At 44.6% G+C, this 25910-nt stretch overlaps 1 protein-coding gene across 1 annotated transcript; it reads left to right on the top strand.

The window, feature by feature from the left end:
• The first annotated feature begins 6860 nt into the window (after positions 1-6860).
• On the top strand, positions 6861-14716 carry LOC140735175 (regulator of G-protein signaling 9-binding protein-like). Its single transcript, XM_073059967.1, has 2 exons — positions 6861-7128; positions 14135-14716. Exons 1-2 carry the CDS (start codon positions 6894-6896, stop codon positions 14623-14625), a joined length of 726 nt encoding a protein of 241 aa, XP_072916068.1. The 5' UTR covers positions 6861-6893; the 3' UTR covers positions 14626-14716.
• Positions 14717-25910: the final 11194 nt, after the last annotated feature.

Below are 25910 nucleotides of genomic sequence, written 5' to 3'. Positions count from 1 at the left end.
ATCTCAGTTACATTAGCATACCCCCGTCTCCTATCTCAGTTACATTAGCATACCCTGTCTCCTATCTCAGTTACATTAGCATACCCCGTCTCCTATCTCAGTTACATTAGCATACCCCGTCTCCTATCTCAGTTACATTAGCATACCCCGTCTCCTATCTCAGTTACATTAGCATACCCCGTCTCCTATCTCAGTTATATTAGCATACCCCGTCTCCTATCTCAGTTACATTAGCATACCCCGTCTCCTATCTCAGTTACATTAGCATACCCCCGTCTCCTATCTCAGTTACATTAGCATACCCTGTCTCCTATCTCAGTTACATTAGCATACCCTCGTCCCCTATCTCAGTTACATTAGCATACCCTGTCTCCTATCTCAGTTACATTAGCATACCCCCGTCTCCTATCTCAGTTACATTAGCATACCCCGTCTCCTATCTCAGTTACATTAGCATACCCCGTCTCCTATCTCAGTTACATTAGCATACCCCGTCTCCTATCTCAGTTACATTAGCATACCCCGTCTCCTATCTCAGTCATACCCTATCCACTTGCAACGCTTATCACCAGCACATTAGCTTCTCGATTCTCCACCAATATTTTGTTCAGTAGCCCATACTTGATCTAGTCTACTCCTTGGAACACGTGTCCCCCTTCCCGGCCTTGACTGGTCCCCATACCATCACACCACTCCATGATCCCATCTACCACTATTATCTCTACATGCTTGCTTTCACTGTTAGCTACATTCTTAAGGCACTGATGCGTTCAATAGTACAGAGGCAATACAGAGATTACATTCTGGCCAATAAATTGGATACATAGCAAATAGCAAACACAAGCCTGGCCACATAGTTCTGGCCACACAGCAAACGATGCAACTTTATTCTCCAATATAATGTCTTGCTTTTTGTGAGCAAGACATCCCTGCGTGGTTTTCCACATGCACCCAAACATAACGTAGGTGCTGCTTTTCCAACCTGACCATGGCCTCATTGGGCCTAGGACCAACATATTGGAATGGGAATGGGGAGTGGAATTAATATAGCTGCCTACTGGGCAATCCACCCTGTTTCAGATGAAGCAAATGTGCTTGATATTGCATCCACTTTACTTGTGCGGGAACATGCCCTGAGATGGGTAGAAGTTGGTGGTAATGGAAGGGTGGAGAAGGGAGTAACTAGGGGAGCAACCTCTTCAGACTATTGAAAAGGAGGGGAAGGACAGATGTGAATCTTTGGAATTTCTTTGCCACAGGTGGTTGTGGAGGCCAGGTCATTGAATATATTTAAGGCAGAGGTTGATATATTCCTGATTAGTCAGAGCATGAAGGAATATGGGGAGAAGGCAGATTGGGGCTGAGAGGAAAATGGATCAGCCATGATGAAATGGCAAAACAGACTTGATGGGCCGAATGACCGAATTTTGCTCCGATAGCTTATGATCAAGGTGTCAATGTTGTGACTGAATAGGAACAGCTCAGCTGCAGATACTTCTGGTTCTGCTGCTCGGATTGTCAGAATTACAGTCCACTGCTCTCAAACATCCCTTGATGTCATGTAGAGTGTGGTCAGTTCCATTTGGAATCTTGCGTCAGTTCACCATGTTTATTTACATCTTGTCGCAGTCTTCCTGAGTATTAAACATGCTTCATATCTGGGGTAGGTAGCAAAAGTAGAAATTGTGCTATTGATTTCAAACTCTGAAGTGTTGTTCTAAATTGGGAATACAGTGATTCTTGCACAGATTCACATTGGACAATATGTCCTGCCTCTTTGTGTAGTTAGATTTTACTCTTAATAAATGCTTATCACCTAGAAGGTAGCTAGCTTTCCATCCTAAATAACACACACAAAGTCCTGGAGGAACTCAGCAGGTCAGGCAGAATCTATGGAAATGAATAAACAGTCAATGTTTTGAGCTGAGACCCTATTTCAGAACTAGCCATTCTGTTTCTTGTCCCCGACTTCACAAACATCACTGATCTTTAATCTATTGCTTGTTGCAATGATGACTGGCTTCTGTGAGGATCTCCGGGGGGGATGGGGGGGGGGGGTGATGCGTGGATTGGAAATGAAATGGAACATCTCTTTGACATTTCTGACTGAACATAGTTGTCAATGCTTCTGTGTCCAGGGATGGAATACAAATGTGGTGCAGCTGATGTGATGCTTGTATCCGGCAGTTATCCCATTGGGACGTACTTGGACTCTGTGACACATGGGCCATGTCTGGACATGTTTCACATCTCAACCAGGAAATTAAAGATGTGTAATTGAAGAGCAAGTAATTCAATTCATTCCCAGCTGGCTGCAGAGAAAGGTTGGAAGTGACCACTGCTGACTCTCATTTCCAGATGTGCTATTTTCACACACACACACACACACTCACACACTCACACACACACACACACACACACACACACACACACACACACACACACACACACACACACACACACACACACACACACACACACACACACACACACACACACACATTCTACAATCTCACTCTCCTGATACACAAATCCTCGATCTTTCACATAAACATGCATGCAATCCTCATTCATACACACCTGGTCGCCCTCCCTCTCAAGGCACAAACACTCCCCTCCTAATCTAACTCCAGCAGTTACCCGTTCATAATAGGATTGATGTGGCCACTGTACAGACCTTGTGAAGACAAAATCCCACCTTCATTGTGTGCCACTACATCATGCTAAACCGGATTAGAGGGACCTGGTGTCTCTGCACTGGGATTCCAAGAAGCTCTGTGGCCCACTAGGGGCAGAAACCTCCACTACCACAGACCCAGCATCTCCACCACCTTGTGATCAGGCACCTCCTTCACCCCACCCTTGCTGTCCAACGAATCGATCAGCCCTGGCTTAGTGAGGACACATGGGGAGCAGGAATGAGGTGCCAAGCTTAGCGAGGGGTGAGGAAGTGACTGGACAAAGGAGGGCACTTGTCCGCCAAATAGCAAGCAACTGGCAAAGCTGAGCCCCTCACACATTCAGTGAGGGAGCACAAGAGATTCTGTTCATGCTGGAAATCTTGAGCAACACACGCACAATGTCAGAGGAATTCAGCAGGCTGGGAAGCATCTATGGAGGGAAATAAACAGTCAGTGTTCTGGGCCGAGACCCTTCATCCCGGCTCTAAACATCGATAGTTTATTTTCTCCCGATAGATGCTGCCAGACCTGCTGAATTCCTGCAGCACTTAGTGTTCGGTGAGGAACTAGGTGATCAGGGAAGGGATACCTACTCAGCAACAAGCAACCTGTTACCAACACATGTACACGCGCTCAGTGAGGAGTTCAGGGATGCTGAGCTCGTGCTCCCTCCGTGCTGGGGAATGTGGAGTTAGTCCGGGGGCATACGCTCAGTAGTGAAAGGCAGGCCCAGCAGCCTGGTTTGATGTGGAGAGAGATCTCAGTAACGCTGAGGTAAGGGGGAACGCAGGGTCAGAGATGGGGAAGGTGCGCTCAGTGATCCAGAACATGGGCTCAGACATGGGGAATGCAGGCTCAGCGATGAGGAATGGTAGTGCAGTGGTTAGCACAACGCTTTACAGTACCAGCCACCTGGGTTCAATTCCCGCTGCTGCCTGTAAGGGGTCTGTACATTCTCCCCCTGACCGCATGGGTTTCCTGGGCTTCCTCTGGGCTCTCCGGTTTCCTCTCACAATCCAAAGACCTACCAGTTGGTAGGTTATTTGGTCATTGTAAATTGTCCGGTGATTAGGCTAGGGTTAAAATCGGAGGACTGCTGTGTGGAGCGGCTTAAATGAATGTAAGAACCTATTCCGTGCTGTATCTCAATAAAAAAGTCAGCTCTTGAGGTTAGTGTGTCTTTTTTTTTGAAAGGCTATGGTGATGCAGACACAGGTTCGGTGATGGGTGGTGGCTCCAAGAACAGAAGTGACAAGAGAGCTTAAGTTTAAGGAACCCTTAGGGAACAGTGATCACAATATGATTGAGTTCATTTTCAAATTTGAGAAGGAGAAACTAAAATCCAATGTGTTAGTATTTCAGTGGAATAAATGGCATGAGAGGGGAACTGGCCAAAGTTGACTGGAAAGGGAACACTAGCAAGAAGGACAGCAGAGCAGCACTGGCTGGAGTTTCTGTGAAAAATGAGGGATATATTCCAAATAAGAAGAGTTTTTTGAATGGAAGAAGGACACTACTGTGGCTGACAAGTGATGTCAGAGCCAAAGTAAAAGCAAAAGAGAGGGCATACAAGGAAGCCAAAGCTAATGGGAAGATAGAGGATTGGGAAGCTTTTAAAAACTTGCAGAAGGAAACTAAGAAAGTCATTAAGAAGGAAAAGATGAATTGTGAAAGGAAGCTGGTGACTAATATCAAAGAAGACACTAAAAGCTCTTTTAAGTATATAAAGGGTAAAAGAGAGTTGAGGGTAGATATAGGACCAATAGAAAATGACACTGGAGATATTGCAATGAGAGATGCAGAGATGTCAGAGGAACTGAATACGTATTTTGCATCAGTCTTCACAGTGGAAGATGTCTGCAGTATACTGGACATTCAAGAGTGTCAGGGAAGTGAAGTTTGTGCAGTGAAAATTATGACTGAGAAGGTGCTCAATCAGCCTAATGGTCTGAGGGTGGGTAAATCTCCTGGACCTGATGAAATGCACCCTTGGGTTCTGAAGGAAGTAGTTGGAGAGATTGTGGAGGCATTAATGATGATCTGTCAAGAATTAATAGATTCTGACATTGTACTGGATGACTGGAAAATTGCAAATGTTACTCCGCTGTTTAAGAAGGGTGAGAGACAGCAGAAAGTAAACTATAGACCTGTTAGCAGTTGGGAAGTTGTTGGAATTGATTGTTAAGGATAAGATTACAGAGTACCTGCAGGCACATGACAAGATAGGCCAAAACCAGCATGGTTTCCTGAAAGGAAAATCCTGCCTGACTAACCTACTGCAATTTTTAGAGGAAATTACAAGCAGGGTAGACAAAGGAAATGCAGAAGATGTGGTGTACTTGGATTTTCAGAAGGCCTTTGACAAGGTGCCACACGAGGCTGCTTAGCAAGATAAGAGTCCATGGAATTACAGGGAAGTTATTAACATGGGTGGAGCATTGGCTGATTGGCAGAAAACAGAGAGTGGGAATAAAGGGATCCTATTTTGGCTGGCTGCCGGTTACCAGTGGAGTTCCACAGGGGTCGCTGTTGGGTCTGCTGCTTTTTACGATGTATGTCAATGATTTGGACTATGGTATTAATGGATTTCTGGCTAAATTTGCTGATGATACAAAGATAGGTGAAGGAGCGAGTAGTGTTGCAGAAACAAAGAGCCTGCAGAGACTTAGATAGTTTAGGGGAATAGGCAAAGAAATGGCAAATGAAATACAATGTTGGAAAGTGTATGGCCATGCACTTTGGTGGAAAAACTAAATAGGAAGACTATTACTTAGATGGGGAGAGAATTCAAAATGCAGAGATGCAAAAGGACCTGGGAGTCCTTGTGCAGGATAACCTAAAGGTTAATCTCCAGGTTGAGTCGGTGGTGAAGAAAGTGAATGCAATGTTGGCATTCATTTATAGAGGTGTAGAATTTAAGAGCAGGGATGTGATGTTGAGGCACTCGTGAGAGCACACTTGGAATATTGTGTGCCGTTTTGGGCTCCTTACTTCAGAAAGGATATACTGACATTGGAGAGGGTTCAGAGAAGATTCACAAGAATGATTCCAGGAATTAAAGGGTTAACGTATGAGGAAAGTCTGGAAGCTCTTGGGCTGTATTCCCTGGAGTTCAGGAGAATGAGGGAGGATCTCATAGAAACATTACAAATGTTAAAAGGCCTGAACAGATTAGATATGGCAAAGTTATTTCGACAAGAGGGTACGACTTCAGGATTGAAGGACGTCCATTTAGAACTGAGATGTGGAGAAATTACTTTAGTCAGAGGGTGGTAAATCTGTGGAATTTGTTGCCACGAGAGGCTGTGGAGCCCAAGTCATCAGTGTATTTAAAGCAGAGATAGATAGGTTCTTAGAATTAGTACACATCGCTGGAAGAACTCAGCAGGTCAGGCAGCATCCGTGAGAAAAGAGTAGCCAACGTTTCGGGCCGAGACCCTTCATCCCCTATCTCTATTACTGGGCTTCGGCCCGAAACGTTGGCTACTCTTTTCTCACGGATGCTGCCTGACCTGCTGAGTTCTTTCAGCGTTGTGTACGTATTCTTTGATCCACAGCATCTGCAGTTGTATTTTTGTGTATAGATAGGTTCTTGATTTGCCAGGGCATCAAAGGGTATGGAGAGAAGGAGTGGGGATGACTGGAAGAATCGCATCAGCTCATGATTAAATGGCGAAGCAGAATCGATGAGCAGAATGGCCTGCTTCTGATCCTATATCTAGTGGTCTTACGGAGTGGGGAATGCAGACTCGGCGGGGGGTTCCGGACCATGAAACTGGGCGTGGGGACCGTGGACTCTGGGACGATTAACCTACCGCCCACTTTCCTTCTCTTTGATAACGAACACACACCATTGGCCCTCAAACAGACTTCCCCTTCACCTCTTCCCGCTGCCTCTGCGTCCCTGCCGATCACTGGTAGTCGCAACGGGACATCCCAAGCGGGCTTCGAGGGACCGGCGCTGCCTCGGCGTTCTCTCCCCACCACACGTGGTAGATAGTTTTACGTAACGCCCATTCTGGAAAGATGACCCGAACGGCCTCTGGCTGACGCTGGTTCTGAGTCCTGCTCGGGGAGACGACTCTGCCCGGACCGGCCGGAGCACCGCCCAGAGTGTCTGGCAGTGTCCTTAAGGGGCGGGACGGCAGGGCTGCAAAGACGTTTAAAGAGCCTGGTATGGTGCGCTCATTGTTCGGACAGACAGACAAGACAATGAACGGTCCCCGGCTGACCCTGCGCTGCCTCCGCTCCTACCTGCGGGCTCAGCTGGCCGAGCCGGGATGGGCGGCCGGGCTACTGGGCGAATGCGGGCGCACGTTGGACGGGCTGGAGGCGCTGAGCGCCGCGCACAGGGCACTGGTGCGGTGCCTCGGCAGCAGCGCGGACTCGCCCGCTCTCCGCCAGCGGCTCAGGCTCACCCGCGGCACAGTGAGGCAGCAGAGCGCAGGTGGGTGTCCTGGAGAGCCCGGCGGAGAGGGTGAGGAGGGCGCGGACCGGTGGCGAATGTGTGAGGAGGGGAGGCGAAGGAAACCACAAGGCAGATCCGGGGATATTTGTTCATAGTTCGTTGAAATGGTTAATAAAACAAATATCTCCTGCACTTTCTAAGTAGAGGTGTAGATCAAAGGGACCGTGATAATATACTTGGTGCTACATATTTTAAAAGGTGCACTAGTACAGAAAAGATTTTTACCGAAATGATTTGCACAGCTTTCTACTGTGCAGAGCAGAGGTAATGACCAATGCCTAGTTTCCCCGAAAGTGGCGACACGGGTAGACATGATCGTGAAGGTGGTGAACGTCAAAGCTTATATTCACGGGACGAGAGGTGGGGGGCTTTGAGGACGAGAGGTGGGATGTCACGTTACCGCTGTGCAGACTGTTGGTGGCACCTCAGCTGGAAGATTGCGCGCAGTTCTGGTCGCCAAGGATGTCGTGAAGCCGGACAGGGTGCAGAAAAGATTCGCCACGCTGTTGCCGGGACTGGAAGGCATAGATTACAAGGAGGGACTGAATAGATCTGAGGAGGCTGAGATGTGACCTTATGGAGGTTAGTAAAATCGCGAGGGGCAGAGACAAGGTGGACAATTGCAGTCTATCTCCCCAAGGTAGCTGAATCTAAAACAAGAGGGGTAGATTTAAGAAGTTTAAAGAAGATCTGAGGCAAGTTTTTCACATTGTCGGTGGTGGGTATAGAGAATAAACTGCCAGAGGAAGTGTTTGGCTGATGGGAAGCAGCTGGTTTTGAATGTGCCGGTGTGGAACTTCAGGGGTCTGTGAGAAGGTGGCATGGCCGGGATGGTGGAGGACCCTGCTGGAGATTCTACCGATGTTGGGGAGGGGTGTGCCTGTGATGTACTGGGCAGGCACCACCACTCTCTGCAGCTTATGTTCCTGTGCATTTGAATTGTTGTACCAGGCCTTAATGAACCCCGTCAGAACAGTTTAAACAGTACATCTGTACAAGTTTGTTGGAGTGTTCAGTGGCAACCTGAACTTCCTTAACCTCCTACGAAGAAGTAAGGGTTCAGGCATGTTTTCCTTGGGAATGTGTCCAGGCTCTGGGCCCAGGAATTTAAAGCCTGCTGGCTCTTACTGCTCCCGATCTCCCAACCCAGCCTGGCCGGTGTGCTCCCTTCTCCTCTTTCCTGAAGACAAATATCTGCTCTTCAGTTTTATGGACGCTGCAAGAGAAGTTGTCATTGTGGCACCAGGTGACCCATCGTACCGACTCACCCCACGACAGCGGTGTCATCGGTGAAGTCGAAGATGACCTTGGAGCTGTGCTTAACCATGCAGTCACAAGCACATCACAGCGGGGGGCTAAACGCACACTTGTGAGGTGCGCCTGTGTTCGTCTGCGAGGAGGAGACGTTGTTACCAATCCTCACTGACTGAGATCTAACAATGAGGAAGTGGAGTATCCAGCTGCAAAGGGAGACCCAAGTCTCGAAGCTTGTTGTTGAGTTTGGAAGGGATGACATTCGGAGAGGTTTTAAGAGTGGTTTGGCTGTTGGGAGGATTGCCAGGATAGGATTAGATGGAGGCCAGTTTTAGCATCGATGCATAATAGTAGAACTGGCTGGGTAGGAGTCTCTATGGATTCAAGCCTCCTTCCATGCTAATTTCTCCCAAAATAACAGCTTAATAGAAATGAATGTTTTTAATATAAGAAAACGCATTAGAGAAATTATTGGGATGGAAATTTGATAAATCTCCAGGAAATAATTATTTGCATCTAAGGATATTGTGGTTGCTCATCTGAAGTGGGTCATAGATTCATAGAGCATGGAGCAGGCCCTTCGGCCCAACTCATCCATACTGACTCTGTTGCCCAGTGAGCCAGCCCCATCTGCCCACATCTGCTCATAAGCCCGCTAAACCTCTCCTATCTGTGTACTTTTCTAGATGGCTGTTAAATGTTGCTAATGTGCCCACTTCAATCAGTATTTCTGGCAGCTCATTCTAAATATGCACCACCCTTTGGTTGAAGAAGTTGCCCTTGTTGTCTCTTCTAAATGTTTCACCTCTGAGCCTAAACCTATACCCTCTTGTTTTTAGCATCCGCCCATTTGGAAAATTACTGTGCTCCTTCACCCTGTCTGTGCCTCTCATGATCTTGTTAGCTCTATCAGGTCATCCCCTCAATCTCCTATGCCTCAGGGAATAAAATCCTGGACTATGCAGCCCCTCCTTGTAACTCGGCCCCCAAGTCCTGGCAACATCCTGTTCTGTGCTCTTTTCACTTTGGGAGCTGTGATGAGTGGGTCCCACAGTGCCCAGTGCTGGAGTCCTAGGTCTTCCTCAAACCACTTCAGTGAAGGATCAGGCACCAAATGTAATATATCCAGGTTTGCTGAAGCTACTATGAGCAGGAAGGCTTCAGAGGGATATTGACAGTGGGCAGACAAAGTCATGGGAAGTGGAATATAATGCGATGGTGGTAGGTATGGAAGTGAGGGAAGTGTTAATTTGGCATTTATGGAGGTTATTGAGGGTGTGGTTGTATAGTTGTTCAGGGTTATAGGTACAGAGATTGTGGTGAGCACAGGTTGACAGGGTTTAGAATGGTTACAGAGTAGATGGGGAGAGAGGCATTTTGGTGATAGATGAAGTCTGGGTTACTGCAGGTCGATCAGTGGTGTTGCCTGAATAACGGAGTGCATAATGTCTCTGGCTGAACCTCCCCTCCCTGGGGACTACTGTCGACAATGTTCTCACATGGCTCCTTCGCATGAGAAATAAACTACTATACTGTGTACAGTTTTGGTCACCCTGCTTGTTGCAAAGATGTGGTTAAACTGGAAAGTGTGCAGAGAAGATTTACAACATTGTTGCTGGGATTAGAGGCCTTAAGTTATAGGGAGAAGTAGTTGAGGCTAGGTCCTTATTCCTCAGAGTGCAGAAGAACGAAGGGTGACCTTCATTGGGTAAAATCATGAGGGGCATAGATAAGATGGTTGTAACAGCCTTTGCCTCACAAAACTAGTCAGCATAGGTTTCAGGTGAGGAGAAGATTCAAAAAGCATCTGAGGGGCAACTTCCTCACGCAGAGTAGGATGAGTGTATGGAACGAGTTGCCAGAGGAGTTGGTTGAGCTAAGTACAATAGTATCATTTAAGAAGCACTTGGGGTTTAGGAGATGCAGGTTGAATGAAGGAAATTGGGGTTAGACCGTGACTGGCAAGCACTGGTTGGGTTGAAGCCCTTGTATCCACCCCGGATTACTCCATGGGGTTGTTGGGAGATGCTGCCCTCTAAAGGGACACTCATTTTCTGTGATCCAGATGGAGTGGGGACAGGCCCCAGTGTGATAGTTAAATGTCCCCCTGTGACATAAAACTAATCGAAATAAAAATGTGTGCAACTTCATTTTTAATTTAAGCAAGGCGTGCTCATATGACGTATGCAATTCATATACCTTAATGTACAACCCATGATGCATTATGTAAACAACAAGGAATGTTTAATCACGTAATATATTTACACACACATGTACTGTGGATGTCATATATTATAAGTACAATAGTATTATGTATACATGATATCCACAGCATAGTAAATTTTAAATTGTCTCATTCATTAATTGCTGTGAAGGATTTCTTACTCTTGTGGGTTAAGTTCTTTCCTGATGGGAGTGGGGTGGGTGTGTCACCCTGCTTGGCAAGTGAGACGTGGCTGTGAGAACAGTCTTGGTTTCCGAGGCCTCTTCCATGGTGGTTGTAGGAGTCGACTCTGGGACTGCAGGAAGTGGTTCTGACCCCTTTCTTCTGGAAGCGATGGGCATTCGCTTTCATCATGTGATGTTACTGCACCCATACCGTATGGCGAGGCATCACTGACGAGCTTCAGTGGTGATGTGGATCACAGTGTGTGAGTGTGAGTCCATTTCCTTTACCTTTTTGAAAGCCACCCCACACTGATTTGACCATTGTCCTTTCTTCCTGATCTGCAGTAATGTGTTCAAGGGGTAAAGCATAGTAGCCAGGTTTGTCAGGAACCTGTTATAGTCATTGACAAATCCTAAAAAGGACTGCAACTGTGACATGTTCTTTGGCCTTGGATTATCGAGCACTGCTTGAATTTTCTCAATACACTTGTGTAATCCTTGTGCATCGATGGGTGACCACAATAGGTGATGCTTGGTTTAAGGAATTCACACTTATTGTACCATGCTCTGAACCCATAATCTAATCTTTTTAACATTGTGTTGAGATTTTGGCAATGTTTCTTGTCATTCATAAAGCCTTTTGTGAGTGTTTATGGTGAGAAACACTTTGGACTCTTCCACCTCCATCTGTAGCTGGGCCTCAGCAAACACCACTTTGCTGAAGTATTTTCCTCCAGAAAGGTTTGCAAAGATATCCTCTATCCTGGGCGGAGGTTATTGATCTATTCCAGTACTGGGTTGATGTTGACCTGCACTCTATTGCAGGGTATGGTGCATGCAAATGGTGGATGGTCCTCCAATCAAGTTGTAGTTGTCTCAGCCATTTACAAGGGCATTGCTGGCCCACCTGTTTTTACCGCAACAAGTCCAATGTGGCTTATGGGTTGTTGTATTTCACTGTTACGAATGTCATTTCCACAGGAGTTGTCTTTTCTCCAGTATAAAACTGGGGCCTTTCTACCTCTGATTCCCCAAAGGGGACTGGTTCATGGATCTCCTGTTTGAAGGCATGGTAGTGCCTCTACTTTAGGAGCCCGGGAAGATTTGGCTTGACATCTAAAAGGTTGACAAACTTCTATAGATGTGTGGTGGAGAGTATATTGACTGGATGCATCACAGCCTGGTAGGGAAAAACCAATTTTCTTGAATGGAAAATCCTACAAAAAGTAGTGGGTGTTGCCCAGTCCATCTCTTGTAAAGCCCTCTCCACCGTTGAGCACACCTACATGGACCATTGTTGCAGGAAAGCAGCATCCCATCATCAGGGCCCCCCCACCGCCCAGGACAAGCTCTCTTCTCCCTGCTGCCATCAGGGAGAAGGTACAGGAGCCTCAGGACCCACACCACCAGGTTCAGGAATAGTTATTACCCTTCAATCATCCGGCTTTTGAACCAAAGGGGATAACTTCACTCAACTTCACTTGACCCACCACTGAAATGTTCCCACAACCAAAGGATTCATTTTCAAGGACTGTTCATCTCATGTTCTTAGATAGATAGATAGATACTTTATTCATCCCCATGGGGAAATTCAACTTTTTTTCCAATGTCCCATACACTTGATGTAGCAAAACTAATTACATACAATACTTAACTCAGTAAAAAATATGATTATGCATCTAAATCACTATCTCAAAAAGCATTAATAATAGCTTTTAAAAAGTTCTTAAGTCCTGGCGGTTGAATTGTAAAGCCTAATGGCATTGGGGAGTATTGACCTCTTCATCCTGTCTGAGGAGCATTGCATCGATAGTAACCTGTCGCTGAAACTGCTTCTCTGTCTCTGGATGGTGCTATGTAGAGGATGTTCAGAGTTATCCATAATTGACCGTAGCCTACTCAGCGCCCTTCGCTCAGCTACCGATGTTAAACTCTCCAGTACTTTGCCCACGACAGAGCCCGCCTTCCTTACCAGCTTATTAAGACGTGAGGCATCCCTCTTCTTAATGCTTCCTCCCCAACACGCCACCACAAAGAAGAGGGCGCTCTCCACAACTGACCTATAGAACATCTTCAGCATCTCACTACAGACATTGAATGACGCCAACCTTCTAAGGAAGTACAGTCGACTCTGTGCCTTCCTGCACAAGGCATCTGTGTTGGCAGTCCAGTCTAGCTTCTCGTCTAACTGTACTCCCAGATACTTGTAGGTCTTAACCTGCTCCACACATTCTCCATTAATGATCACTGGCTCCATATGAGGCCTAGATCTCCTAAAGTCCACCACCATCTCCTTGGTCTTGGTAATATTGAGACGCAGGTAATTTGAGTTGCACCATATCACAAAGTCCTGTATCAGTTTCCTATACTCCTCCTCCTGTCCATTCCTGACACACCCCACTATGGCCGTGTCATCAGCGAACTTCTGCACATGGCAGGACTCCGAGTTATATTGGAAGTCTGATGTGTACAGGGTGAACAGGACCGGAGAGATTTTTATTGGTGATTTATTATCATTATTATTTCTTTCTTTCTGAATTTATGGTTTGTTGTCTTTTGCACACTGATTGTACACTCAGTTGGTATGGCCTTTCATTGATTCTGTTATGGTCATTGAATTTGTTAAGTATTTCTGCAAGAAAATAAATCTCAGGGTTGTATATGGTGACAGATATGTAGTTTGATTTATTATTTAATTTACTTCAAGATATAGTTCAATTTACTCAGCATACATATTCCAGTTATCTTTTATACAATTGAATGTGTCTACCTTTCTGATATAGGTAACCATTTCTGCTTTTCTTTACTTAAGATTATTATCACTTGGTACTCATTGTTAGTGAACTTGTGAAATGGTCCATTTTCTGCCTTTTTTTGATATGAACGTCTTTCTCCTCTTGCAAAGATTAAAAGAATGTGCTGTGTTTTTTTTTAATAACTTGAACTGCATAGGTAGTTGTCTCAGGTTCATTTAAAGCTTCCTCGTCACCGTTGTTATGATTTGTAACTCCAAAAGGTTAGACTAATCAAACTAAAATAATGAGTCTAACTTCATTTTCATTTTAAATGAGGAATGCACCAATGACATGGTGGTGTGATGATGTGTGCCATTCACATAGTTTTATATATAACCTCCAATGACTTTTGTAAACAACAAAGAATGCTTAATCAAACAATGTATTTAAATATTTCTCAAATATTACTGATGTATTAAATACACAACATCCCCTGCTGTCCTGAGTGTTGTCCCAGACACTTAACCCCACTCCAGGACATTGATAAGGATCAGTTGATAATCAAAGTGTTTGTTCTCTACTCCCCCCACCCCCCGCTTCCCCAACAGCAACCGGAGTGAAGCTGCTGCTGTTGCTGAACAGGAGGCAGAGCCTGGAGCCGCAGGACCAGGAGCAGCTGGAGCACTGGTGGCTGCGCTTTGCCTTCTGCATGCAGCTGTTCCAGCGGGATCTCGGCCTGCTGCTGCGCCTCAGCCGGCTGTTCCCACTCGACCCTCACAGCGCCCACTTGATCAACACGGGCGTGACTTGTGAGCCCGTGGAGCCCAGCAGCAAGCAGGATGGGGGGCTGGCAGTTGGCGAGGAGGCGGAGTGTGCAGAGCCCAGCTTGGAGGCACAGATCGCCCAGATCGCGACGACACTGCACGAGGTGGAGTCCAAAGTGCAGGCCCCCGACTGGAGCGCCAAGGCGACAGCTGAGGCCTGGGCTGAAGCAAGCTATGGAGATGGATGCAGCGCTGACTCACTGGACATGCTGATCGAAGAGGAGGCTCAGCAGATCGGTGACCGTCACACCAGGGACTGCTGCACCATTACGTAGACACATCATTGCACAGACGTACGACTGTGTTAGCCAGGAAACCGCACATTACCAGCCATTCCCTCAATTTCCACAAACCAGCTGGAAATAGTCCTGCCTCTAAGATGGTATTCACTCCACATATTCTTTATTTACCATTGCTTGTTTTAGCCCACAGAACAATCTTATTCCTTCACCATAATTTTTCCTCTAACCTATTACTGCTGTTGAGACTAAGGCACATGGATGGAAGAAAAATGGAGGCTTATGGGCAATGTAGAGTTAGATTGATCCTGGAATAGGTTTAAAAGTTGCCCAAACTTCATGGTCCAAAGGATCTGTACTATGTTGTATCTCTATGTTGTATTGTACCCATGTGCTCATCAATTCCTCCAGATTCCACCACTGACCGACACACTGGGAACAATCTGCAGCAGCCAATAAACCTGCCAACTGGAGTACCTGCGGTAAATGCACACACGTAGTCACAGAGAATGTGAAGACTCCACGCAGACAGCATTGGAGGCCAGGGCTAAACTTGGTCATCGGGGCTGTGTGGCAGCATCAGGGAACGCAGGAGTCTCAGCTGACACCGGAGGTCAATATGTGGACATCACATCAGGAGTCCTGCAGGACAGGCTAAACCCGAGGCTTTGGCTGCACTTGAGTGGATGTGAGATTTTACCAGATGTCTATGGGGTCAATGCAAATCTGCGAATTGGTCCACCAACTGTTCTATTAGACCAAGCTTCCTGGGTGCAAGCTGGTGTTGGATTAGGGTCTAAATTGTCTTTATTTTGTAGTTTAACTTCCTTTATGCCTACACATATATTTATATAATCACATGTTTGTAAATGTTCAGTGGATTTTCAGTCATCGGTTGTACAGCTGGTTCTATATTTGTTGAAGTTTCTCTGCAGTGGACAATATCAAAATTTCAAAGTACATTTATTATCATGATATATTTTCAGTATACAACTCTGAGATTTATCTTCCCACAGAAGCCGCCTCCAGATCCAACACTCGCTGCACACTTTCATCAACAGCTCAATCACTTGGGAAGGCTCTTTCTCTGCGACCTGGCTCTGAGTGATGAATCTGATGACTTTTGTGAGCTTTGGGAGCAAGTCTATGATTTAATATCGACCTGTCTACTCCAGAAGGGCTGCCCTATAACTCTATATTGCAAGACCAATAATTCAAGAAAATAACCAGAGTTCAAGAGATTCCCACAGCGTTCCATCTCATCATTTCAGTGTTCAATTAGATTTATCGAGAGGGAAGTGTTCAAAGTGAGCTTGTCCAACTGCAAGCTAAATACCCAAGGCACAACAGAGAGTGATGGGTGTCTGGAATACCCCGCCCGGAGTGGTGGTTGAGTCTGATCCATCAGGCACATGGTTGATAGAAAAATGGAGGGCTAAGTGGGGGTGAAGTGTTAGATTGATCTTAGAGTGGGTTAGAATGTCAAAATAACATCATGGGCTGAAGGGCCTGTACTGCGCTGTTATGTTCTATGTTTCTTAGTACTGAAAAACAACATTAACTCTTTGGGGTATTTAATGTCTTCCTGAACTTGTATTGGCATTAACTGATAACTCGGTTCTCATTTCTGTACATCCCACTCTGTACCAATTATCCTGTTGGGATGTGGAGCTCACTTTCAGCATTGCATTTGGACTGGAAGTGGACTGAAAAGCCTGAAAGGTGGACGGGGCATTTTCAGCACCAATGTCGAAAGGGATTTGTGGGAATGGGAGGATGCTGCTGATGAGAGACGGTGAGCCAGCTGCCCAAACTGTCAGAAGCAGTAACAGTGCCTGATTGCCTACTCATGCATTGAAATGTGATGGGTGTAGGTCACACAGTCTGGACTCTTGTCAAGCCCCGCTGGCTCCAACTGCAAGAGCCTTGGCAGAGTAATTGAGGGATGGGTATCAGTAGGATTGAAAGTACAGAGAAAATTTAAAGGGATGTTGCTGGGACTTGAGGACCTGAGTACAAGGAAAGGTTGAATAGGTTAGGTGTTATTCCCTGAAGTGTAGGAGATTGAGGAAAGATTTGATACAGGTCTACAAAATTCTGAGGGGTATATAGATATAGGAAAAAGTCTGCTTGCATTTATCCTGAGGTGGGGTGAGACCAGAATTAGAGGTCATGGGTTAAGGGTGAAAGGTGAAATGTTTAAGGGGCAGGGAACATGGGGGGTGACTTCACTCAGAGGGTGGTGAGAGTGTGGAATGAGCTGCGGGTTCGATTTCAACACTTAAGTATGGCTAAGTACACAGATGGGAGGGGTACTGAGGGCTACACACACTGATGGGTCTAGGCAGAGTTATGGTTTGGCATTGACTAGATGGGCTGAGGGGCCTGTACTGTGGAGCTCAATGACTCTATAACTAGTGTGACTGAAAACAATCAGCTTCCGGTATCAGACAGGACTCCCAACACAAAGTCTGCCCTCAACAACAGAGTGGTTAGGGAACATCTGTCCTCGGTAACATGACAACTTATCTGCAGGGGCTGAAGTTGGTAGGGTCAGGGGCCGCTGCCTCCCCAAACAGGAGTAAAATTCCCTTGGTGAAGTAATTTGGAAACTGGTCGCCCTTCTACAGTGGAGGGAAAGAGGAATTTCTTCACTTAAAGGATCATGGATCTTTGGAAATCTCTTCTGTGGAAGGCTGCTAAGGGACAGGCTTTGAATAGAACATTACAGCACAGTGTAGACCCTTCAGCCCAAGATGTTGTGCTGACCTTTTAACCTACTCCAAATGTTTCCTTCCAGCATGGCCCTCCATTTTTCTTTCATCCAGGTACCTGTCTGCTAAATGTCCCTAATGTATCTGCCTCTGCCGCTACCCCTGAAAGTGTGTTAAAATGCCCTTTCTCTGACATTCGCCATATTTCAATCACATTAATATACCTTCTCATAATAGCCATTTCTGCCTGGAAAATGGTGCTACCTGTCCACTGTGTCAATACCTCTTATCATCATCAACATACTCATGATAGAAATATTTAAATCATGAGGGATTTGAGGGGCCTGGAGTGAACATGGGAAAGTGTTGCTGCCACAATTGGATCAATCCTGATCTTACTGAATGGTGGTAGAGCTGAAAAGGTTGGTTGGACCAGTCCTGCTTATATATTCTCAACACTCTCCCCGCTTCCTTACAGCATCCATCCCTCTAACCCTAAGCTCCCACCTGCTGAAAAATTGTCAGCCATGTTCCAGAATGTGCTTTGGTTGAAAGGGGCTCTGGGATTGTTGAGGCAACAAGGATTCAGAAACAGTCCTCAAACCAGAACCCATCATCAGCTGAACCAAGTACCTGGTGGAACCCAGGCTCCAAAACTAAAGGAAACAGATACATACGAGCTAGTTTTGATGCCTGGGCTCCTCCAGCTACTGGTCGGTATAGACAGGGCCCAGGAATGCTCGGGCCAGAGGGTGCACTTCACACTGCTCCACTGAGAGGGGTTTGCATATCAGCCCAAATTATCAACCCGCTTCCACTCTGTCGTCATGTCCAAACCTTTAGATCATCTGAGGCTGCACTCCACTGCCACCTTGTGGCCTTCTGCATTTGACGCAGCACCTCATCTGTTATATAAAGACTCAGTCAGCTCTATCACAGCCACGACCCTCCCCACCAGGAGGACGTCTTCAAAAGTCAGAGTTCAAGAAGTTCACATTCATCACCAAGGACCTTCACCATTCGGGATATGCCCTTTTCGGGGAGGAGGTTCTAGAGTCTGAAGACCTATTTGTCAGGAACAACCTCTTGCCCTCTGCCATCAGATTCCCGAACGGTCCAGAACCTATGAACACGACCTATTTTGCACAATCTATTGTAACTTTTAGTAATTTTATGGCCTACACTAAACTGACACAAAACAGTAAATTTCACAATATATGTCAGTGATAACAAACCTGGTTCTGGGCGCACTCGACAATCCCCGAGCATTCATTAACTGTTTATAAATGATAGCTATTAATCATTTTTGAAAAGGTTTAAGCTGAAAAATAGCATAAGACAAATTTAAAGAGAAGGCCGAGGGGTAATTCGGTAAAAAATCACGTAAAAAAATTAATGCTCGCACATCGCCTAATGATAGGGTTCGACGCATCTGGGAAGTAGAACTTCAACATTCACTTTCAGACAATCAATGGAGTAAAATTTATTATTTAGTCAATAATTCATCTATCTGCGCATGCCATATTTAATTCAGTTTAAGATAGTACACAGGGCCCATATGTCCAAAGATAAATTGACGCATATTTTGCCTAATGTAAGCACTATTTGTGACAGATGTAACGCAGAAGTGGCTACTCTAACTCATATGTTTTGGTCATGTGTAAGTTTAAACAATTCTTGGAAGGATGTGTTTGGAATATTATCTAAAGTTATAGATGTGGATGTTCAACCTAATCCACTTACCGCTATTTTTGGGATTATTCCAGAGGAAGCAAGCAAAGTGTCTGCTTCCGCTCAACATGTGATAGCTTTTTCAACTTTACTGGCTAGGAGAGCTATTTCGTTACACTGGAAAGAATCTAACCCGTCTACTGTTTTTTATTGGCTCTCCTCCATTATGTCATGTCTAAGCTTGGAGAAAATTAGAAGCCGGACATTTGATACATCCTTTAATTTTGAACAAGGCTGGCGACCCTTTATTCAATATTTCCATATGATCTTATTTATTTATTTATTTATTTGTTTGTTTGTTTGTTTGTTTATTCATTCATTCATTTATTTATTTATCTATCTATCTTTCTTTATTCTCTTTTGGGGAAAATCCTTATCTGTGAAGGTTCGGAGATGACTGGAAGGATGTTTTTTTTCTCCCTTTTTAAAAAATTTTGTCCTCAATTGGACTGCACAATCTTTCTTTTTCTTTTTCTTTTCTCTTCTTTCTCTTTTTTTAATTTCAGTTTAGTTAGTGGGTTTTTTTCCCCTTTATCAAATAAAATTTCCAATCTTTTTTTTATGATTGCTATGAGGAGTTGTAGTTTTTTTTTACCATTGTATATATAACAGCGTAATATTTTACCTATTTGATTTTGACATTATATACTTTCTGTTTTTATTATTGCTATATGTGTTTTATATTATCAGTTTGCTAAACTCCTCCTCTAATTTGTATATTCTTTATTTCAAAATCAATAAAAAGATTGAAAAATGAAATGACAATCCCCGATAACCAGCTTTTCTAGTTATTGGCACATTTGGTTAGTTCCCATGTAAGATTCACTTGGAACATTTCTTTTCACGGGCCATTCAGCCCATAGCATCTTCCTTGCTAGTCCCATGTTGCCCACATTCAGCCTATACCCTCCCAAGTCCCTCCCCTCCATGTACCCATCCAGAGGCATCTTAATGTTGCAATTGACCCTGCCTCAACCACTTCCTTTGGCTACTCATTCTAGGCACTCACTGCCCTCTGTGTAAAGAGGTTACCTCTCAGGTCTCTTTTAAATCTTTTCCTTCTTATCTGTGTCCACATTTTAATCATACCCTCATGACTGTATAATTCTCTATCAGGTCACCTCTCTTTTTCTGTGCTCCAAGGAATAAAGATCCAGTATGGCCAAACTCTCCTGTAATTTAGACTCTCTAATCCATGCAGCATTCTTATAAATCTCTTCTGCACCCTCTCCAGATTGACAATGTCTTTCCTATTGCAGGGTAATCAAAAATGTACACAATACTCCAAGTGCAGTCTCACCAACAACTTGTATAACTGCAACATAACATCTGTACTCCTAAATTGTTGCCCTGACTGATGAAGGCCTTCTTCATCAGCCTATCTCCTTGCATGACCACTTTCAGCATGTATTCCCTGGTCTCTCTGTTCCACAACACTTACCAGTGCCCTACTGTTCACCCTATGGGTCCTATCCTGGTATGAGTGTCCAAACTGCATCACCTCTGTAAGGAAAGAATTAAATTTGATTCCTCCTTGGTCCATGATAAAATGTGTGACACAAAATGGTGTTAATCTGGGATGTGACAATGTTTTGAGAAAATATAAGGGAACCAGTCCACACCTGCACTGAGCTATAGCCTGGAGATGTTCACAGATGTACATTCTTGAGATTAGATACTGATGAACAATGGTTTCCTTCTTACAAACCTGTTGTTTCTGTTTCTAAGTTATGTGCCTAGGGCAAGTTCACAAGCAATAAGAAAGTATATACTGTTACCACTAGGGGATGTGTGATGGTATTGGGTTTGCTGATTGCTAAGTTTTGAACTCAAACGAAGACTTTAAGCCCTATTGAATACAAATACCATGAGAATTTACTAAAAGGAGATTTTACTGTAATTACACAATCTTCAAACACTAGACTAACTTCCCTGTTTATTCTCCATGCTGAGTTCAGCCAATAATAGCTACTATTCAAGTGGCAGGTCCCCTTTCCCTGCCAAGAAAATACCTGCAGTTAACAAAGTACATTTAAATCCAAACAAAACTCTTAAAACAAATTTAAAACTCACAGAGGACTTCTATTATAAACTATTTCTCATCACAAACCATTTCTGAAACGCATAGCATTTCCCAAAAAATAACAGATATCCAAATAAACTAAAATGACATACCGAAGATGCAGACAAACAAATTATCTCTGCAGAAATCGAAGCTGGAGGAATGGATTCTAGTTACCTTGTGTTTCTTCCATTTCTTCTTCTTGATATTCTTTACCCCAATCCTAGTAAACCTGAACTGCTCTCTACATTTACACCCTCTTTCTCCCACTTCAATTACTTCACATCTGATACTTCCTCAGATATCCTTTTAACATAAATGGCCTAAAAGCATTTTTGAAGACATCGTCCTCATGTAAGGCTGAAAATGCTGTGAAGCTAACTTCCTTGAGCACATAAACCTTCCAACAATGAACCCATCAGTTATTGATATACTAAATGATATTATCCATCTGTTCTGCAATATCTGTTTTTGATCTTACAAGTGGCGGGTGCTGTGTTTCGAAAGCCAAGATTAGCAAATATGAGCAAGAGGCCTAGGACAGTAATTATCTATCACAGATGGATATGTTCTGGTGTAGAAGTTGTGTTATATTTTTGAAGGGATCTTGAAGGGACAATTTCATTGTGCAAGGAGGAAGCTTCTGTTGAGCTGGGTCACAACTAGTGCTAAGAGTTAGAGATAGAGACAAGGACATAGAATGAGACTATGAAAGCTATTGGGCATCTGCAGTACCCTCTGACAATATATTGTGTGGGGTGGCTCAATGATTGGTTTATAAGTATTATTTTGTCGCTTTTGCTACTTTATTAATCATGTTTCTTTCTGTAAGTAGCTCCTTGGTTAAGATTTTTACTGCTGTGCTCTAGGCATTTCATTTCAGCAGTCTGTTCTGCTTTCAGCATGTTCGGGTTTGAGCTAAAGATGCGGGGCTATGTTGTTCAACTTGGGGATGTTGTGTCAGCCAGTCAGGATGGTGGAATTGGGAGAGGGTTTTCGAAAACACTGGGCGGGGAGGTTTTATGACGGACACTGGTGTGGGTCGAGATCTGTCTGGCGGGAGCTGGGAGAGGACAGTGTGGGAGTGGTGGAGATGCCTGAGGTGGTCCCTGTTGCTCAAGGTGCTTCCTGCAGATGAATGGCTTCAAGGAGGAAGGACTAGTACTCCCTTTTGTACCAGATGGATTTGGAGGGACATTCAAAAGGTGGTGTATGTTTCCATGCGGACCGTGGGTCTAGTGCAAGTTAAAGACAACTTCAAAATGAGCTCAAACTGTGCACATATGGTCCGGGTTCACAGTAACGGCCATTTTTATTTTTCTTTTCCCTACTAACTTCGTTAAAGCCGACATTTGTAAATATACTTTCTTTACACTTACGGTCTGTTATGTCTTGCCGGCGGGCAGTATTCACACAGATCGGGGTTCGGGTGGGCGAGACATCCCAATCTCCCGGCTTTGGTGGGACCCAAGTCATATCGACCCTAGAGATACGGAAATTTTAAAAAGTGGTTTTCCCACCACTCTGTCCGATGGCTGTTAGCGAGGCGCTAACTAGAGACGCCCGGTTGAAAGGGGTCTCATTGTGGGGGCAGTCGTCTGCGATTGGATTCCTTGAATACAATATAATTGCTCTAAGAATTGATTAGCTGGTTCGTGTGTTTAAGCCTGTGTTAAACTATTGTCTGGGAAAGTGATTAAGATACTACACGGTTGTGGACACCGCAGGGCTTAAGCGTTGGTGCGATTCACATAAATTACTCGTAAATAAGGCTTGTGTTCGGAGCGGGGTGTAGCTGAATTGGTGATTAGAGTTTTAAATTCGGTTTCAGTATTAGGGAAAGTTGCGAACATGGAACGGCAGTTTGACCAAACGGTCTGGCGGGCAATTGGAGACAGCACTTGCACAGTATTCACGCATTTCGGCGTTCGGGTGAGCGAGAGATTCCAACTTCCCGGGTTTGGTGGGACACAAGTTATGAAAAAAAATATTTTTACAGCCTCACTGTTATCCAAGGTGAAATCCATTTCCCATGCCTCTGCTCATCTAACAAACTGATCAAGATCTCCTTGTATTTCATTGTAAACTGCTTCCATACCTCTCTCCCCAGATGCTGCCAGACCTGGTGGCCATTTCTGTTTAATATTATTGATAAAGAGGCAGTTTGTATTAGGGGCACAGGAAAGGGTAAAGAAGGCTGGGGGTGGGGGGTCTCTAGCAATAGACTGTCAATAAAAAAAAAAGCACAGGAAACATGGCGTTTATTTAAATCTTAGGGTTATAATTGAGTGAAATTTGAAGGAACCTGGTAGGAGAATTAACAAATAGGAAAATGACACTGAATCAAAAGATGCACAAAACCAGACAAAGAAGGATTTACTGAGGATTTTTCAGAAAGAAAGGTGGGGAGAATCCCAGAGTATAAGGTGTCCGTGACTACGGCCATGGGAATAAAGTGAGGTTAATAGATTCCATAGAATGGCTAATTCACAGCACAGGAAGTGGCCCACTTTGCTTTGATCTGCAGGTCCCACCAGGTCCTGCTACAAGTTTCTTCACCCACTTCGAGGAGAGATCCCAACCACTGGCTCATTTTCTTACCCACTTTGCAGTTACGATGTGGTGCCGGCTCACTAGTTGCTGATCTTCCTGCCTGTGTAAACTGGCTTTCTCAGTCTCAAATGCGGTGCCCACTAGTTGCTGATCTTCCTGCCTGTGTAAACTGGCTTTCTTCATCATCTAGGTTACTCAGTCTCAAATAGAACAGAGTCTCTCTACATAACCGTACCTCTCTAAACCTAGTAACCTGCAAGGGCAGTCCTGGACCTCCAGTGTTGTCGCTTCCTCCCTCCAGTCTAGTGCAATGACCAGAACTGTACACAAGTGGCCAGTTTTGTATCCAGTCCCAGCACCATCTTCATTGACTATCTCATCCAATCAAATAACATTAACCACCTTTCCTACTACCAGGAAAGATCTGGGGACACATAAATTCCAAGATGCTTCTCCCTTGGCATCAAAAAATGATCTTGTTTGCCCTCAACATACGTTAACTAACTCCAGTCCAAATCATTAAAAGTGTATCACACAAGGGGTTGATTACAGAGTACCCCAACTACACTGTGTGTATTTAATTCTTGTAACCCCCTCCTAGGTTGCAAGTTTCTGACCATCACATTTTAAAAATATCAGAGGCACCCCCCCAATCATAAACATGTTCTTTAGTAGCCTGCGCATCTCTACTGTCACAGGAATATTTTACTCCACATTGAGGCTACCCAGCTGTCTTACCACCTACCTATCCACAACTACTGTTAAAGGGTATTGTAAAATTATGACCAATTTTAAGTCATTTTCTCCCTTTTTGAAGAATTGGATATTTATTGAGAATGCCCAGATAATAAATTTACTTACAACTTTGTTTAAGCATTTACTATTTCTAACACTTTCATTTATTTTCCTCTCCCTACAAGACCTGAGTGTAACACATTTCTGTCATGGAAAGAGTTACATCAGTTGTCCCTCTTTCATTGGGAATATTACTTCTGCCATCACCTTAAAACCCTGGCTCCCAGGTTACCTTGGCCAAGTCATATCCTACCCTAGAGGGAAAACTGCAGCACCAAGCTATTCTCAAACCAGCCATGCACAGGACTGGGAACCTAAACGAATCACCATTGCTGCACTGCTAACGCTACCTCCACTACTTCAGAAACCAGCTAGTCCATTCTCTTCCTGCTTGCACTCTTCACCCCAAAGCCAACCCCAAGGGCACCAACTTCCATAGTCCACTCTGCCTCCCAGCTGGAGGTAGAAAAGTTTGACTCTTTACATGTCCAATTGCAACACCTGTAAAGAGCCCAAACCCCCTTCATGGAGTGGGACCTGTAGCCTCTACTTCCCAGAACAAATTCTAACTCGGGTCAATACTCAACATCCAACTCTTCTCGTGAAGATTAATTAAACATTGAATAGCAACTTGGCACAATCTCAATGTATGCATTTCATTGCCATCCAAGAGTATCAATGCAAGACTCTTCTACCACCTCCACCACATGTGAACAGTTCACCCTGTTACGAATGAGGAGCAACTCTGATGGGCAGAAGGGTGCAAAGTCGCCCCCCCCTTTGAGAATCGCAAAATCGCTACTATTTCGGGTCTGATACCAAGGAAATGAGAGAGAGACAATGCAGAGATACACAAAAGTGGAATGTCTCCTCCTAACAAAAGCGGAACGGAACCACTGATTACTGCTATTGTCTCTTGGAGAAGGATTGTGTATTGAGTACTGTTCTATTCATTGAAACCCCTCAGGGGGCAACCAGGGTGGTCTGGTTGATGGGTTGCATCATCCCAACCTGATTGACACCTGAGACCCCGTGAGTGGGGATAAAAGTAAGGTCTGGGGAAACACCCCTCAGACACACCAGGAGAGACGCTATGAGACCAGTGGGGGCTTGTGTGTGTGTGTCCACCCTTGCCTGGGTGACGAGTCCGCCACGGAAGAACGGTCTAGCTAAAGGACGGAGGGGTCATACGTGAATGGCCACAACAACAACGCATCGACGGATCAAGATCGTAAAGGAAAGTCGGCAAGTCAATAGCTGTTACTCTCTCTCTCTCCAACAATTGCAACACAATGACCAACAACTACCACAGCCTGCATGAACTGAACTGAACTTTATATTTCCATCAGACAATCCATTGATTATTATTATACCCACACTTTTAGGTTTAGTATTAATGACGTATATTATCTGTATATTTGCATTGATATTATTTTTGTGTATTTTTACTAATAAATACTGTTAAA

The sequence above is a fragment of the Hemitrygon akajei genome, chromosome 11 (genome assembly GCF_048418815.1).
Source record: "Hemitrygon akajei chromosome 11, sHemAka1.3, whole genome shotgun sequence".
NCBI lineage: Eukaryota > Metazoa > Chordata > Chondrichthyes > Myliobatiformes > Dasyatidae > Hemitrygon > Hemitrygon akajei.
Note: the sequence above shows the minus strand (reverse complement) of the source record. Positions and strands in the feature narration are given on the sequence as shown.